Below are 14,303 nucleotides of genomic sequence, written 5' to 3'. Positions count from 1 at the left end.
TCGGAGTCACACAAACCTCATTCTTCTCAAATTGTACAGCTTAAAGCATTTGATAATGATCAAAAAATGTATGATCCAGTTTCAATATCATAATACAGGTAACTCATTTGGAAAATGAAGGATCTTTCTACCGATATTTATTAAACAGATAGCTCAAACGCCAGCAAGGTTGTTAATAAAGAACTTACAGTAGTGAGGCAGCAGGGTTAGAGTCCCCAGGGGGTGGTTAGTAAGAGAGTTTGGCTCTGGGCAGAACAGACAGAAGAAAAATAAGACAAGATAAAGAGCAAAGTTACACATTGATACAGTTGTTATTAAACAGAAAGACCTGCAAGTTTTATACAGTCCCTTCACAAAACCCAAAGCACTTTATAGCCATGTAAATAAATTCGATGTGTGGTCAGTACTATAACGTGGGAAATGTGGTCGCCCAATTGCGCACAGAAAACATTCAGAAACAGCTAGGTGATAATGACCAGAGAATCTGTTTGTGATGTTGATTGAGGACAGGACATTGGAGATAATTCCCCTGCTCATGCTGCAAATTATGTCATCAATTTACATGATTTTATATCCAACCAAGAGAGCAGCTATGGCTTTCAATATCTTGGAGTACATCCAAGTCTAGAATGTCATGTTCAAATCCCTGGAAGGGGACTTGAACCCACAATCTTGAAGCTGAGTAATGAGTAGAACAAAGAGAGTTCCAGCTGGTAACGTTAATGTGTAGGGTACTCTCCAAATTGATCAGTTACAGATTCAGAAACAGATACATTTTGACGTCAGGACTCATAAGTTTGCCCGAATGACTCAGGTACTCAATGGGGATTTTCAATATGAGCATACTAATTGTCCACTGACCTAAAAACAATTGACATATGAAGCGTTAAGTTTGAGTTACCTCATTAGGTGCAACGAGGTTTAACAAATTTACTGTGGATCTTAGGATCAAAGCAGAATTAAAGATTTTAATGAATGCTCATTGTACACAGACTGTTGAATTCATACATCAATCTTGCTTCAAGTAGTATAAACCACACGTTATATACTCGATGGTTATAAATCAAAAAGAAACAGCTGTAAAATATTAATTTGAGAACAACTTACACACATAAAAATAAAATAAAATAGATCATTTTAAAGATGTCCCCTGTCTCCATTGTTTGATAAAGAAGCATTACTTTAAGGTGTTCCAAACCAGGGAGTGATCAGTGGGAAGCTTGTCCCTGGTTCAGACATGTCCCTTATGTGTATGTTTTTACTTGTCACCGTACCCACGATAGTAAACTGACTCTCTCATGTTGAAAAAACCTTCATGAGGCACATCTGAACACAATTCACCTCTTCTTCCAGAAGCTGGCCCAGAAAAGGAAGGAGACAACTAGCAAACAAAAAGGAGGATCCACTTCATGGTCAACCCTGATTCCTATGGAAAGGATCACTATTGACACCATAGAAAAGGGACAGAGCAGTCAGCAGTGGAGATGGTGAGTCTGAGCTTTGGGTGATGCAGAGCGCATTGGCATCTTTTACAGAGCATTGATAACAGAAAAAGGGCCATTCGGCACATCAGGTCCTTGCTGTTGTTCATTATCCACACAGGTCTCCTTTCTCTCCAGCAACATATCCATACAATCATATCTCCCTGAAGTAATTATTTTGCTTTCTGTATCAATTTGATTCACATTTACTATTTCTCGTGGCAAGGAGTTAGTTCCAAATTCCAATCACTTTCTGTTTACAGAGTTTTGAATTCTGCACTGGATTTATGACTGACTATCCTACATGTGGAAGCCTCTCCTGTACTTTATAATCCACCCCACAGGGGATTTTCTTTGCAGTGACAACTTCACTCTTACCTTCTCCCCTTTTATTGGAATCCTCATACCAAACTGATCAATAATGACCTGGGGTCTGTGGGTTCTGATCACTTTATGAAGCTGTTACAAGATAAAGAGATACATTGACCTTCTGGTGACGGTTTCTACCTTTTGAAAGGCATTTTAATGATTGCTTCTTCACTCGAACACAAAATTAATCCTAGCAGTTTTGATATTCTTCCTATAGGAGGGTGGAGTTTCTCAGCACTTTGAAATGAATGGCCTATGGATAATCTGATCTGCCCGAGTGTAGAGAGTGGAGACACCGCCGCACGAACCAACCAACCCAATCACCCCATGGCTCAACACTTTAACTCCCCCTCCCACTCCACCGAGGACATGCAGGTCCTTGGACTCCTCCACCGGCAGAACACAACTACACGACGGCTGGAGGAGGAGCGCCTCATCTTCCGCCTGGGAACCCTCCAACCACAAGGTATGAATTCAGATTTCTCCAGTTTCCTCATTTCCCCTCCCCCCACCTTGTCTCAGTCAGTTCCCTCAACTCAGCACCGCCCTCCTAACCTGCAATCCTCTTCCTGACCTCTCCGCCCCCACCCCACTCCGGCCTATCACCCTCACCTTGACCTCCTTCCACCTATCACATCTCCATCGCCCCTCCCCCTAGTCCCTCCTCCCTACCTTTTATCTTAGCCTGCTTGGCTCTCTCTCTCCTATTCCTGATGAAGGGCTTATGCTCGAAACGTCGAATTCTCTATTCCTGAGATGCTGCCTAACCTGCTGTGCTTTGACCAGCAACACATTTGCAGCACACCCACTCAGTGAGTTTATTACCTCTCTCTGACAGACCAAACAGATAGGACTCAATTATAGTGAATCCTAGAGTCACATTTCTGTCAGGGTTGGGCTTGAATATGATTTCCAGTCAGGAATAATGAGAATTCACACAGAAGCTTCAGTTGGATTTTCCAGGATACATCACCAACCACCCACCAGAATGTGAACACATTACAAGAAATGGCTTTACTTACACCAATAAAACCTAACATACCAAAGGGCATCAATTACTACTGAAAGAGTTTGAAGGCCAACATCATAATATAATCAAGAAGTATCACTGAATAGAGGCTATTCAGCCCATCTTATCCATCCTGGCTCTGTAAGAATTGCATAGCTTTTCTCATTCCCATGCCTTTTCAACCTGGCCTTTCAATTTCTTTTTCCTTTAGCTATTTCATCAATTCCCTGATTAATGTCACAATCAAAGCTACCTCATTCTCTGGGACTGCCTTCCAGATCTGAGACATGATTAGGGTTAGTATTGTTCATATATAGTTTTGGAGCATATATAACATACTACTATTATTAAAATTACAATGCTATAAAAAATCTGGTATTGTAGTTTTAGAGTTAATATCAATGCTATAATTGTAAGGAGGTGTTGGCTGCAGCTTATTGGCTGTGCATGATTATTCCTGCCCCTATATTATCAGTGCAGTGAGTTAGACAATAGGCTCACTTGTGGATTCTAGATACTGATCCCCGAGTCCCAGTTGCTTCAATGATGCAAAATTCAGTCCTTTCAGACACAATTGTGTGAATCACAATCAAGGGCAGCCCTGCAATGATTACAGAACCAGCATCTATATTCGCTTAGGGACCCACGAGTCATTCCAAACATCAGCCTGAGGTGTTACATCAGACATAACTCAGTAACCACATAGGCAGATAATTGGCACTGACACTACTAGGCTTGTTCCAGAGTTTTTCAATGTAAGCGACAGCATAACCTCTGAATTGCAAATCAGCTATTAGTCTCGTAGGAACATCAGAATGGAAGTTTGCCATTTAGCTTTGAGCTTTTCCTGTTCAGTAAGATCGTGTCCCTGATTCCACTTACCTGCCCTTGGCAAGCAAAGCAACTAGCAATCACATGTTGAGATTTGAAATCAATCATTGAGCTAGTGTCGATTGCCTTTTTGTGAGAGAAGATTCTACACTTCTATCCTTTTGTTCAATATTTTCCTTGATCTGCTTTCTGAAGGGCCTACCCCGTTTTTGTGTGTTGTCTCCTTGTTCTAGACCCAGTGGAAAAGTTGTTCTTATTTCCCTTCAAAATCTTAAAACATAAATCTCCTGAACTTATAAGGCAACTTATTTGTTTTTCTCTTTGCGTGCTAGGTGTTCAGGAAAGATGAAAGCATCATTAGAATGTTAAAATATTTCTTTACTGTGGGCAAAAGTATTCATTTTAATTGACTTATTTCTTCTAGAAATGTGACCAAATTTCAGGAGCGAGGGTCACTCTGCAGTTAATTTGGATTCCTGCTGCTAATTGTCAGATTTTCCACCTTGTTCCTTCCAGCTCACAGCCATTTCCTGTGCTCATTTGCTCCCACTGCCACTGCTTCCCAAGAAATTTGAGAATAAAATACACTGTTGTTTGACAGTACAGAATCTGAGTATCTCCGAAAAAGGCACATTTCATTTTCATTTTGTGCTCATCGGGACATTCACAAGAAATACTGCTATAAAGGGCAATAACATGTTATACAAAGTGAGAAAAAAAGTGCTCATTGGTTGGGAAGTGGACTCTGATTGGTCGAGGCATTACCATTGAGATTGCACCAGTTGGTGATCACCGACAGTTATCTGCAAAGCATTGGTTAAGATTAAACCAGGCAGGTTGATACGGATTTGCCAAGGCATTGCCCCAAAGAATGAACTATCAACTGTCACCAATTTTGTTGAGTTGAAACAAGTGCAGTGCATATACATGAAAGCAAAATACTGTGGATGCTGGAGATCTGAAACCAACACAGAGAATGCTGGAATAACTCAGCAAATCTGCGAAGACAGAAATAGAGTTAACGGTTTGAGTCCGGTATTCCTCATCTTCAGAACCAAGCTCTCAGTGGTTGCTGCGGAGCATGTACAAGTGCTTTCTGTCTGCAAAGTACAGAGCGCTGTACCTTACAGCACACATAAGGACACCAACCTGGAATTGACTGACAATTCTTAATCGATTCTAAGGTGCACAGGAAGGTGCATACATTAACAAGCTGACCCCAATTCTATGCATTCCCTAATGACATTGCCTACTCGCCAACCAATGAGCACTCTCCTCTCAAACATACAAAATATTATTTCCGTTTACACTGGTATTCTTGTGAATGTTCTGATGAGTGCAAGTCAAAAGGCTTTACAAAATGTACTTTGTTTTTCAAGACTAATGAAAATGAATTTAACATTTGTTTTCCAATGCTCTCTGACAGCTCAGTGCTTTCTGGCATAATGTGCTGAACACTGGGGATCGGGAATCCTGTGTCCAGTTATTGGTCTGTGTTGAAGGCAATTGATTTCAGTCTGGACAGTGCTACATTGAAGGTCAGTGGATCTTAGGTCATGCATCGGAAATCCTCACTATCCAGTCACCCTTGTTGGGTGTTCTCATTCTCATGTTCCGTTCTCATGTTCTTCACTGATTTTAATGTGAACCAAACATACTCAACATTAACCTGTGACAATGCCACAAAGCAATGTCCATGATTGGTTCCAAATCCATTGAAATGGTGACCAGAGAAGATTCAATTTGTTTTTATTTTGTTAATACAACAGTTAGACTTGAATAAAGACTTGTAGATGGACACAAAGTGTTAAAGCTGTTTACCTTGTTTGGCGTTTGACAATTTTTTGAGCTGCAAGTCAAACCCAAAGCTCATTTAAAACTTAGGGCAGGGTTGGAATTGTTTACTCTCCATCACCAAACAAAAACGGGCTTGATCAATGGCCAGTGCAAGATCCCTTTCACCTCGCTATCTTAGTGTACAACTCAATAAACCAGATCCCCTTTTCCCTCACAGTGTCAGGATCTAGTCAACCATAAAGGACTAAAATACAAAACACTTGTCACAAAATTGACCTATTGTCCCCTGACCTGCAGCTTTGTGAATTCAGCCACAGATATAATGTAAAGTGCACAGATATATTTTTGAAAGTATTAAAATTCTCTGTAAGAACTCAGACAAAGTAAGGAAACAGAATTACCTCAAGGGAACCAGGGGAAGCTCCATCTGGATCATCTGCCTTTGTATCCTCACTGGCAGGTTTCTGATTGTTCTTAGCTTGATTTTGTTCCTCATTAAGAGCCTGCTCAAACGGGTGTTTGTTTAAGATCCTGGCAGGGCTTTCAGCAAGTGTATATCCTGGAGAAAGGGGAACTCCCTGCTTAGCAATGAGATCCTCGCCATCTCCTTCCATCTCGGATTCTATGGTCACGTGGACAGGGCTTGGTGATCTGCCACGGACACTCTTCAAAAACTCCTGAACCAGCACATAATTTGACCTGGGATCTGTGGCCTTAGACCTACTCATCGACCTGGACAACCTCTGCGAAGTATCACAAACTATAGGTGTGTGATCTATAATATTGAACAAACTTGAAAGGCCATCATTAATGGTCGTGTGGACTGGACTGTCTCGTGTGGTGGTCGACCTGGCCCAGGCTGACTCATTAAATCCCTTCTGTTGGTTATTAGGCAAAATCCGATCTTTTGGCTGATCGGATTTTGCTGAAATCTTTCTTTGCAGCTTGGGTGAGCCATACTTTGGGGAGCAGCATGTGCGTTCAAATTTCGCCTGCATTTTCTCAACTCCAGGAGCCACTTGTTTGCTTCGCAAACTCCGTGAGGGCGATGACACTGGAGTTGAGCCTCCCTTTGGGGTTAGACACTTGTGTGGACTGCTACTGATGCCTCTAAGACAGTCCGTCTGTAGACCTACACTGATGGTGCGTGTGGTCTGTGTTCCCGTACTTGTGAAGCCATTAGTCTGACACGCAATGTCTTTGAACTGGGGTTCTATTGAGTTAGAACGTATTCGGCTCATGACTGAATGAGCAACTTCCTTCATGTCATCACTCATGTTGCCAGAAATTTTCAAGTCGTGCAGTGATGAAGCGAAGCCAACAGTGCTGCAGATTGGGTGCTCCATTGGATGGAGCCCACCCTCCAGTAGGTCTTTATGGTGCTTGCCAATGTCACACGGCCATCTTCCAAATACATCTGCTGGACCTGCCTTTGGCTCAGCGACATTGCCATTCACTTTGATCTTAGAAAATGCATAATCCGAATCAACTACGTTCGTTCCATCTTTATTAGGATGTGCTGACCCATCAAACCTACAAATCAGAGGTGGGCTGTGATAAAGTCGTGTTCCCAATTTATCCGGGTTCATGCTACTCCGCTGAAGCTGTTTTTGAGTGTAATCTTGGCTGCTTGTTGTGTTTGTTGTCATTGTGGCACTAGTTGTGAGGTACCACGAGGCAGACTGGAAGGGCTCTGAGGCTAAACTGCTAACTATTTTATCACTTTCAGTCTTTTCTATCCAGGCTTCTGTTGGATTATCCCTGTTAGTGTACTCCCAGTTTTTCCTGTTGAACTCTTCAATGTACTTCAGGTCATCTGGAGACAGCGGTGGGGTGGTCTCATCCTTGGTGAGGCCTACCTGTAGCTGAGGACCACCAGGGAGGAAAGGGGAACTGTCCATCAAACGTTGAAACTCTGACATGGAGGAAACCGATTTTGCCCTTTGAATAAAACAGGAAGATTTTTAGTGTTGCCTCAAGAATGAAGAAATAAAACTGTACCATCAAACAAAAACGCAGCCAGTACTAGTGCCATTTCACACAACGTATTAGATGCATCTCTTGGACCCTTGTTACTGTTCCTATGTGTATATCATCAGCTATTCTGTATTAGCAGCAACTGCAAGCAACAATGAGGTGAAACAATTATTAATCTCTATTATTTTGCTGGTACTGGTTGGAATGGGAATATTGCAACATATTGTCCACCTAAGACAATTAGTTAAGAGCTGAAAATGTGTTGCTGGAAAAGCGCAGCAGGTCAGGCAGCATCCAAGGAACAGGAAATTTGACGTTTCGGGCATAAGCCCTTCATCAAAAGGGTTTATGCCCGAAATGTCGAATTTCCTGTTCCTTGGATGCTGCCTGACCTGCTGCGCTTTTCCAGCAACACATTTTCAGCTCTGATCGCCAGCATCTGCAGACCTCACTTTCTCCTCGAACAATTAGTTAAGAGTCTCAACCAAAGGATGACACCTCTGGCAATGCAGCATTACTGCACCAATGCATTAGCCTGGACAATGTGCTCAAGGAGGAGGCCATAGCTTGGTGGTAATATCATTGGACCGGTAATTCAGAACCCCAGACTAATGTTCAAGGGCCAGAAGCTCAAATCCCACCATGGCAGATGGCGAAATGTTAATTCAATAAAAATCTTGAATTAAAATTCTGTAATGAATGTTATTAAAAACTAATCTGGTTCAGTAAGATCCTTTAGGGAAGAAAATCTGCCATACTTACCTGGACTGGCCTCAACCTTAGACCCACAGCCATGGGCAATCAAGGATGCCCATTAAAGGCCAAAAAATAAATTGCTGGTTTGGGTCACCAATCCATAAAACGCATCTAGGAGAAGGATTCCAACTGACCTGATGTGGTTTGAGAATTTGTACTCCAACTGTGTACTGATTCAGGCTGGGTCACCAGTCTGTGGCTGCTGCTCCCTCTTCAGAACTACATCGTCCTCAATCTTTATGCATGAGCATTTTACCATGACTGATACACAAGGGTATGTGGAATGGCGGTACAGAAACAGGCCATTTGACTCCAATGTTCATGTTCCAAACAAGCCTCTCATCACCTTCCTTCTTCAAATCCTAGCAGCATATTCTTGTTTTCCTTTCTTCCTCCTGCACTTATCTAGCTTCTCAGAAATGGATCCACTGTCTTTGCCTCAACTAATCCATGTGGTAACAAGCTGCATATTTTTACTGCTAGATTAGATTAGATTAGATTCCTTACAGTGTGTGGAAACAGGCCCTTTGGCCCAATGAGTCCACACCGACCCATTTCCCTCTAACTAATGCACCTAACACAATGAGCAATTTAGAATGGTCAATTCACTTGACCGGCACATCTTTGGACTGTGGGAGGAAGCTGTTTCGCCTAGAGTAAACCGATGAAGACACGGGGAGAATATGCAAACTCCACACAGACAGTCGCCCAAGGCTGGAATTGTACCTGGGATTTTGGTGCTGTGAGGCAGCAGTGCTAACCACTGGGCCACCATGCCACCCTAAACTTGGGCCCTGAGTTCCCCTAATCCTTAGAACATAGAACATAGAAGGATACAGCGCAGTACAGGCCCTTCGGCCCTCGATGTTGCGCCGACCGAATCCTACCTAACCTATACTAGCCCTATAACTTCCAAATGCCTATCCAATGCCCGCTTAAATGACCATAAAGAAGGAGAGTTCACCACTGATACGGGCAGGGCATTCCATGAACTCACAACCCGCTGTGTGAAGAATCTACCCCTAACATCTGTCCTATACCTACCACCCCTTAATTTAAAGCTATGTCCCCTAGTAACACCTGACTCCATTAGCGGTAAAAGGTTCTTAGTATCTACCCTATCTAAACCCCTAATCATCTTATACACTTCTATCAGATCTCCCCTAAACCTTCTCTTCTCCAATGAGAACAGCCCCAAGTGCCTCAGCCTTTCCTCATAAGATTTTCCTACCATTCCAGGCAACATCCTGGTAAACCTCCTCTGCACTCGTTCTAAAGCTTCCACATCCTTCCTATAGTATGGCGACCAAAACTGCACACAATACTCCAGATGAGGCCGCACCAGAGTCTTATACAACTGCAACATGAGAGCCATGTCATAACCTTAATGTCTCCATCACATTGTCCTTAACCCTTCTGTTCTCCAGAGAAGAATGCTGTCAGTCATATCCTCATCCAACATCCTCCTATATTTTATTGGGATCAGCGCTTGAAGAGGGATAACTGATGTTTTGTACTTATTTTAATCAAAACTCAGATCCAGCATCTCTGCAGCTATGCCACTGACCAAGTCACCATGTTTTATAATCAACCCTGGGTCTACATTAGGCTGAACATTTACCCAGTAAAAACTGAGGGTCAGGAGGGCAAGTTAGGAAATGTGGTTGTCATTGAAGACTATTTTTAAACAGATTTGAATCACCCTGAAAAAGCAACATTTTGTTTTCTGATTTGCCCTAAAATTAACGCACTTAATGTAACACTAATTGAGGTGATTTGGGAGATGCATTTTTGCTTCTAATTCATCTTTTGAGATTCAAATCTGAAACACATTCGGCATGTAAATCTATTTCAATTTTAAATGTCACCTGACCAATAAAATCACAATGATGGTTAACAGGAACACTTCAGATGAAGCAGTCGTCTTTTATCCTAGCTGCTGTCAAAACAATGAGATAACACCAAAAATACATTCAGCATATGAAATCCATTTTCTCTTGCAAACATTCAATATTTGTGGGCAGGAAAATATCAATAAGTCTGTCAAGCTTTTTCCTTTTACTCGAAACACTTCCCCTCTCTTCAGGAAGGAACTGATTCATGACAACCTCTGACAACCTCCATGTGACCAATACTCAAACTGAGTCGAGAAACTCTGCTGCCTTTTGGGAAGATGATAGCTATCCTTTTCCAGGTTTCATATGAACAGAATTTCCAGTGCTACTGCCCCAGCCTGTCAGTGGGGATCAGAGAATCATAAAATCCTTATAATGTGGAAGGAGGCCATTTGACCCATCAAGTTTACACCAATCCTCCAAAGAGTGTCTCACCCAGACTCACTCTCCCAGTAACCACGCATTTCTCATGGCTAATCGAGCTACACATTCCTGGACACTATGGGCAATTTAGCATGGCCTGCACAATTTTGGACTGTGGGAGGAAACCAGAGCAACCAGAGGAAACCCACACAGACACATGGAAAATGTGCAAACTCCACACATTCTGTCACCCGAGGATGGAATCGAACCCGAGTCTCTGTGAGGCAGCAATGCTAGCCACTGAGCCACTGTGCTGTCCAATGGGATGGGAGGGGACTGTAAATTGAACAGAAGATTGCACAAAGTGGGAAATGTGGTTCTTTGGGGATCTCAAGCACCAAGGGGAAGATTTTTGAGGAGACAGGATGTGCATTTATGCTCCTCCAAAGTTTCATAATCCATAGAACAGTTTGGGAACAGTCTGCAGTGATCCCCTTAAGTTCTATTGATTCAATTGTTATGTATCAAGTTCTACTGGGCAGAGATTGCTCACTCACTGACTGGCGTCTCCAGATCTGGCTGGGTGGGCTCCTGCACCATGTCCTACACTGCGACAGTGGCTACACTTCAACGAACAGACTTTATTGGCTGTAAAACACTTTGGGACATCCTGTGTCAGGAAAGGTACTACCTAAAGGTGTTTTTTTTTGTCTTGCTATTCACAGTTGCTGAATATCAAAATAGAAATGGGACAGATGTCAATGGCATGTGCCATTATTATTATCACTCATCGTGTTACTGTTCTGAACCACGGTACTGCCTGATTTGGCAGAACGATAGACAAATCAATACTGATCCTACTAAGTGCTGTTATTTTGTTGAACGAATAGAGTATGACAGCCATTTTCACCTGATGCTGGTCAAAGCACAGCAGGTTAGGCAGCATCTCAGGAATAGAGAATTCGACGTTTCGAGCATGAGCCCTTCATCAGGAGGGCTCATGCTCGAAACGTCGAATTCTCTATTCCTGAGATGCTGCCTAACCTGCTGTGCTTTGACCAGCAACACATTTGCAGCTGTGATCTCCAGCATCTGCAGACCTCATTTTTTACTCGAAGATTTTCACCTGATGCCCAAGAGTATATACTTTCCTGTGGGTCTCACAGCCATAGTCCACAGTGAGTGTATTTTCTAGCTATAGTCCAGAGGCACAGAGACGAGCTGTGCATTCAGTAAGAGTTAAACATTGCTCAGACATCCTGCAAGCTCTAATTGATCAGAACCCAGTCTCGTACCTCTGAAGATTCACTTTCCGCGTTTCCTTCTCTTGGAATTCTGCTGTCTCCTTGGTCTCACAAATTTCACTCAGAGCCTGCGAAGGAAGAACGCTGCATGTTACTGAGTGACACAGTGTTGACATTTGCACTGCTACACCCTATTGTTACACTCTTTCAAACAGAACAAGCCACTATCTGCATTCCGGAGAGGTTGCAGCCCTCCACAATAGCAATGTGTCAAAGGGTATATATTAGCAAGTGGTGGCGACTTCTAAACCTTCTTCTGCTTATGAAACAACTCAGCGGGTTCCTTTGTACATCTGATATTTATGTTCATTGAACAACAAAGGAACACAGCATCATCACGCAAGACACTGCATGTCTTTAAATACAATATTACCAACTGCTCAATCACACATTATTAAACACTATAATCAGATCAACTGAAATGTATCTTTAATTTATTATTGGAAACAGTTCAACGTAATGTTGATTACTTTGACGATATATTTAGTGCCAAAGAGAACAATTTGAAAACTGTATTGCTTGCTTCGCAAGTGGTACCATAAACAAATGTCATGAAATAACTTGAATAGTCTAAATTAGTCAAGTTGGATGTCAGGTCTACAGAGGATAATGTGGGTGAAAGGCATGTGACCTAATTCTCAGTTAAGGAGATAGCTTTCAAGGGACTATTTGAGTTTTTAAAAAAAATTAAAATACAGTCAAGGAGATAGGAAATAAAGGGAACATTTGACTTTTTTAAAAACTCATTTATGGGATGTGGACTTTGCTGGTTGGATCATCACTAATTAGCCAGGAGAAAGTGGTAATGAACTGCCTTCTTGATCTGCTGCTGTCCTTGGACATCCACACAGTGCTTTTAGGACCAAGAATTACTGAAGGAACCATGATATATTACCAAGTCAGTTAATGGTAAGGTCCTAGAGAGTGTTGCTGAACAAAGAGACCTTGGAGTGCAGGTTCATAGCTCCTCGAAAGTAGAGTCACATATAGATAGGATAATGAAGAAGGCATTTGGTATGCTTGCCTTCATCGGTCAGAGTATTGAGTACAGGAGTTGGGGAGTCACATTGTGGCTGTACAGGACATTGGTTAGGCCACTGTTGGAATATCGTGAACAATTCTGATCTCCTTCCTATCGGAAAGATATTATCAAACTTGAAAGGGTTCAGAAAAGATTTGCAAGGATGCTGCCAGGGTTGGAGGATTTGAGCTATAGGGAGAGGTTGAATAGGCTGGGGCTGTTTTCCCTGGAGCGTCGGAGGCTGAGGGATGACCTTATAGAGGTTTATAAAATCATGAAGGGCATAGATAGGATAAATAGACAAAGTCTTTTCCATGGGGTGGGGGAGTCCAGAACTAGAGGGCATAGGTTTAGGATGAGAGGGGAAAGATATAACTTAGAATTAAGTGGCAACTTTTTCACACAGAGGGTGGTACGTGTATGGAATGAGCTGCCAGAGGAAGTGGTGGTTGCTGGTACAATTTCAACATTTAAAAGCCAACTCGGTGGGTATATGAATAGGAAGGGTTCGGAGGCATATGGGCCGGGTGCTGGCAGGTGGGACTAGATTGGGTTGGGATATCTGGTCGGCATGGATGAGCTGGACTGAAGGGTTTATTTCCATGTTGTACATCTATATGACTCTATGTCAGGATGGTGTAGCTTGGATAGGAATCTTCAGTATTGTCGGTGCTCCCATGTAGATGGGCAGGAGGTTGGAAAAACACAGCAAGCCAGCTAGCATCAAGAGGTGGAGATGTCAACGTTTCAGGTGTAACCCTTCTTCCGGTTTCCCATGTTTGTGCTGCCCTTGTCCTTCTAGATATATTTCTCTGCTTTGAATGGTGATGTCAAAAATGCCTTGGTCAGTGTATCTAGTAGTTGGTACACACTGCTGCCACTCTCTGTCAGGACTGAAGGTTGTGCATGTTAAAAGCTGGTGGATGAAGTACCAGTCAAGTTTGTTCTGGATCATGTTAAGTTTCTTGAATGTTGTTGGAGCTACACTCATCCCCTGACTTGAATCTTGGAGTTGGTGGACAGGCTTTGGGGAGTCCGGAGGTCAGCTATTCTATCCACAGCCACAGAATTTCTATCTGCTCTTGAAGGCACGGTATTTATATGGCTGGACTAGTTCAGCTTCTAGTCAATGGTAATCCCCAGGAGGTTGATAGTGGATGATTCAGCCAAATGACAGTAGTTATATTCTCTCTTATTGGAGATGATTATTGCCTGACAATTGTGTGGCATCAATGTTCCTTGCTACATACCAGCTCAAACTGCCTACAATGTCATCCTTAAAGTGACAGATTTGCTGAAAATCTGGTTCCGAATTTTGGCGTTAACAAGGTAGAAGGATTTGGGCTTTTTAAAAAAAACTATATTCTTGCTATTCTGCAGGGGTATATTGGTCAAACAAGACAAACTGCACATGAAATGAAGGTACAAGAACATGTGTGAAATAGAAATAAATCTTGCCTTTGCGAGCTAAAATGGAAGCAAAGTGTTGGAAGTTGAGCT

General features: G+C 42.4%; 1 protein-coding gene across 2 annotated transcripts in view; it reads right to left on the bottom strand.

Moving 5' to 3' along the window:
• Window positions 1–14,303, bottom strand: part of LOC132815089 (microtubule cross-linking factor 1) — a 210,990-nt gene that overhangs the window by 19,338 nt on the left and 177,349 nt on the right. For both annotated transcript variants that reach the window (XM_060823835.1, XM_060823836.1), the window contains exons 12-13: window positions 11,774–11,850; window positions 5,889–7,428 (exon numbers count right to left, since the gene is read on the bottom strand). In XM_060823835.1, coding sequence (XP_060679818.1) covers window positions 5,889–7,428; window positions 11,774–11,850 — 1,617 coding nt within the window. The remainder of the gene's footprint in view (window positions 1–5,888; window positions 7,429–11,773; window positions 11,851–14,303) is intronic.

This window comes from Hemiscyllium ocellatum, chromosome 4, assembly GCF_020745735.1.
Source record: "Hemiscyllium ocellatum isolate sHemOce1 chromosome 4, sHemOce1.pat.X.cur, whole genome shotgun sequence".
In the NCBI taxonomy this organism is placed as follows: Eukaryota; Metazoa; Chordata; class Chondrichthyes; order Orectolobiformes; family Hemiscylliidae; genus Hemiscyllium; species Hemiscyllium ocellatum.
The sequence above is the reverse complement of the archived record's forward strand: the minus strand, read 5'-3'. Positions and strand labels throughout refer to the sequence as shown.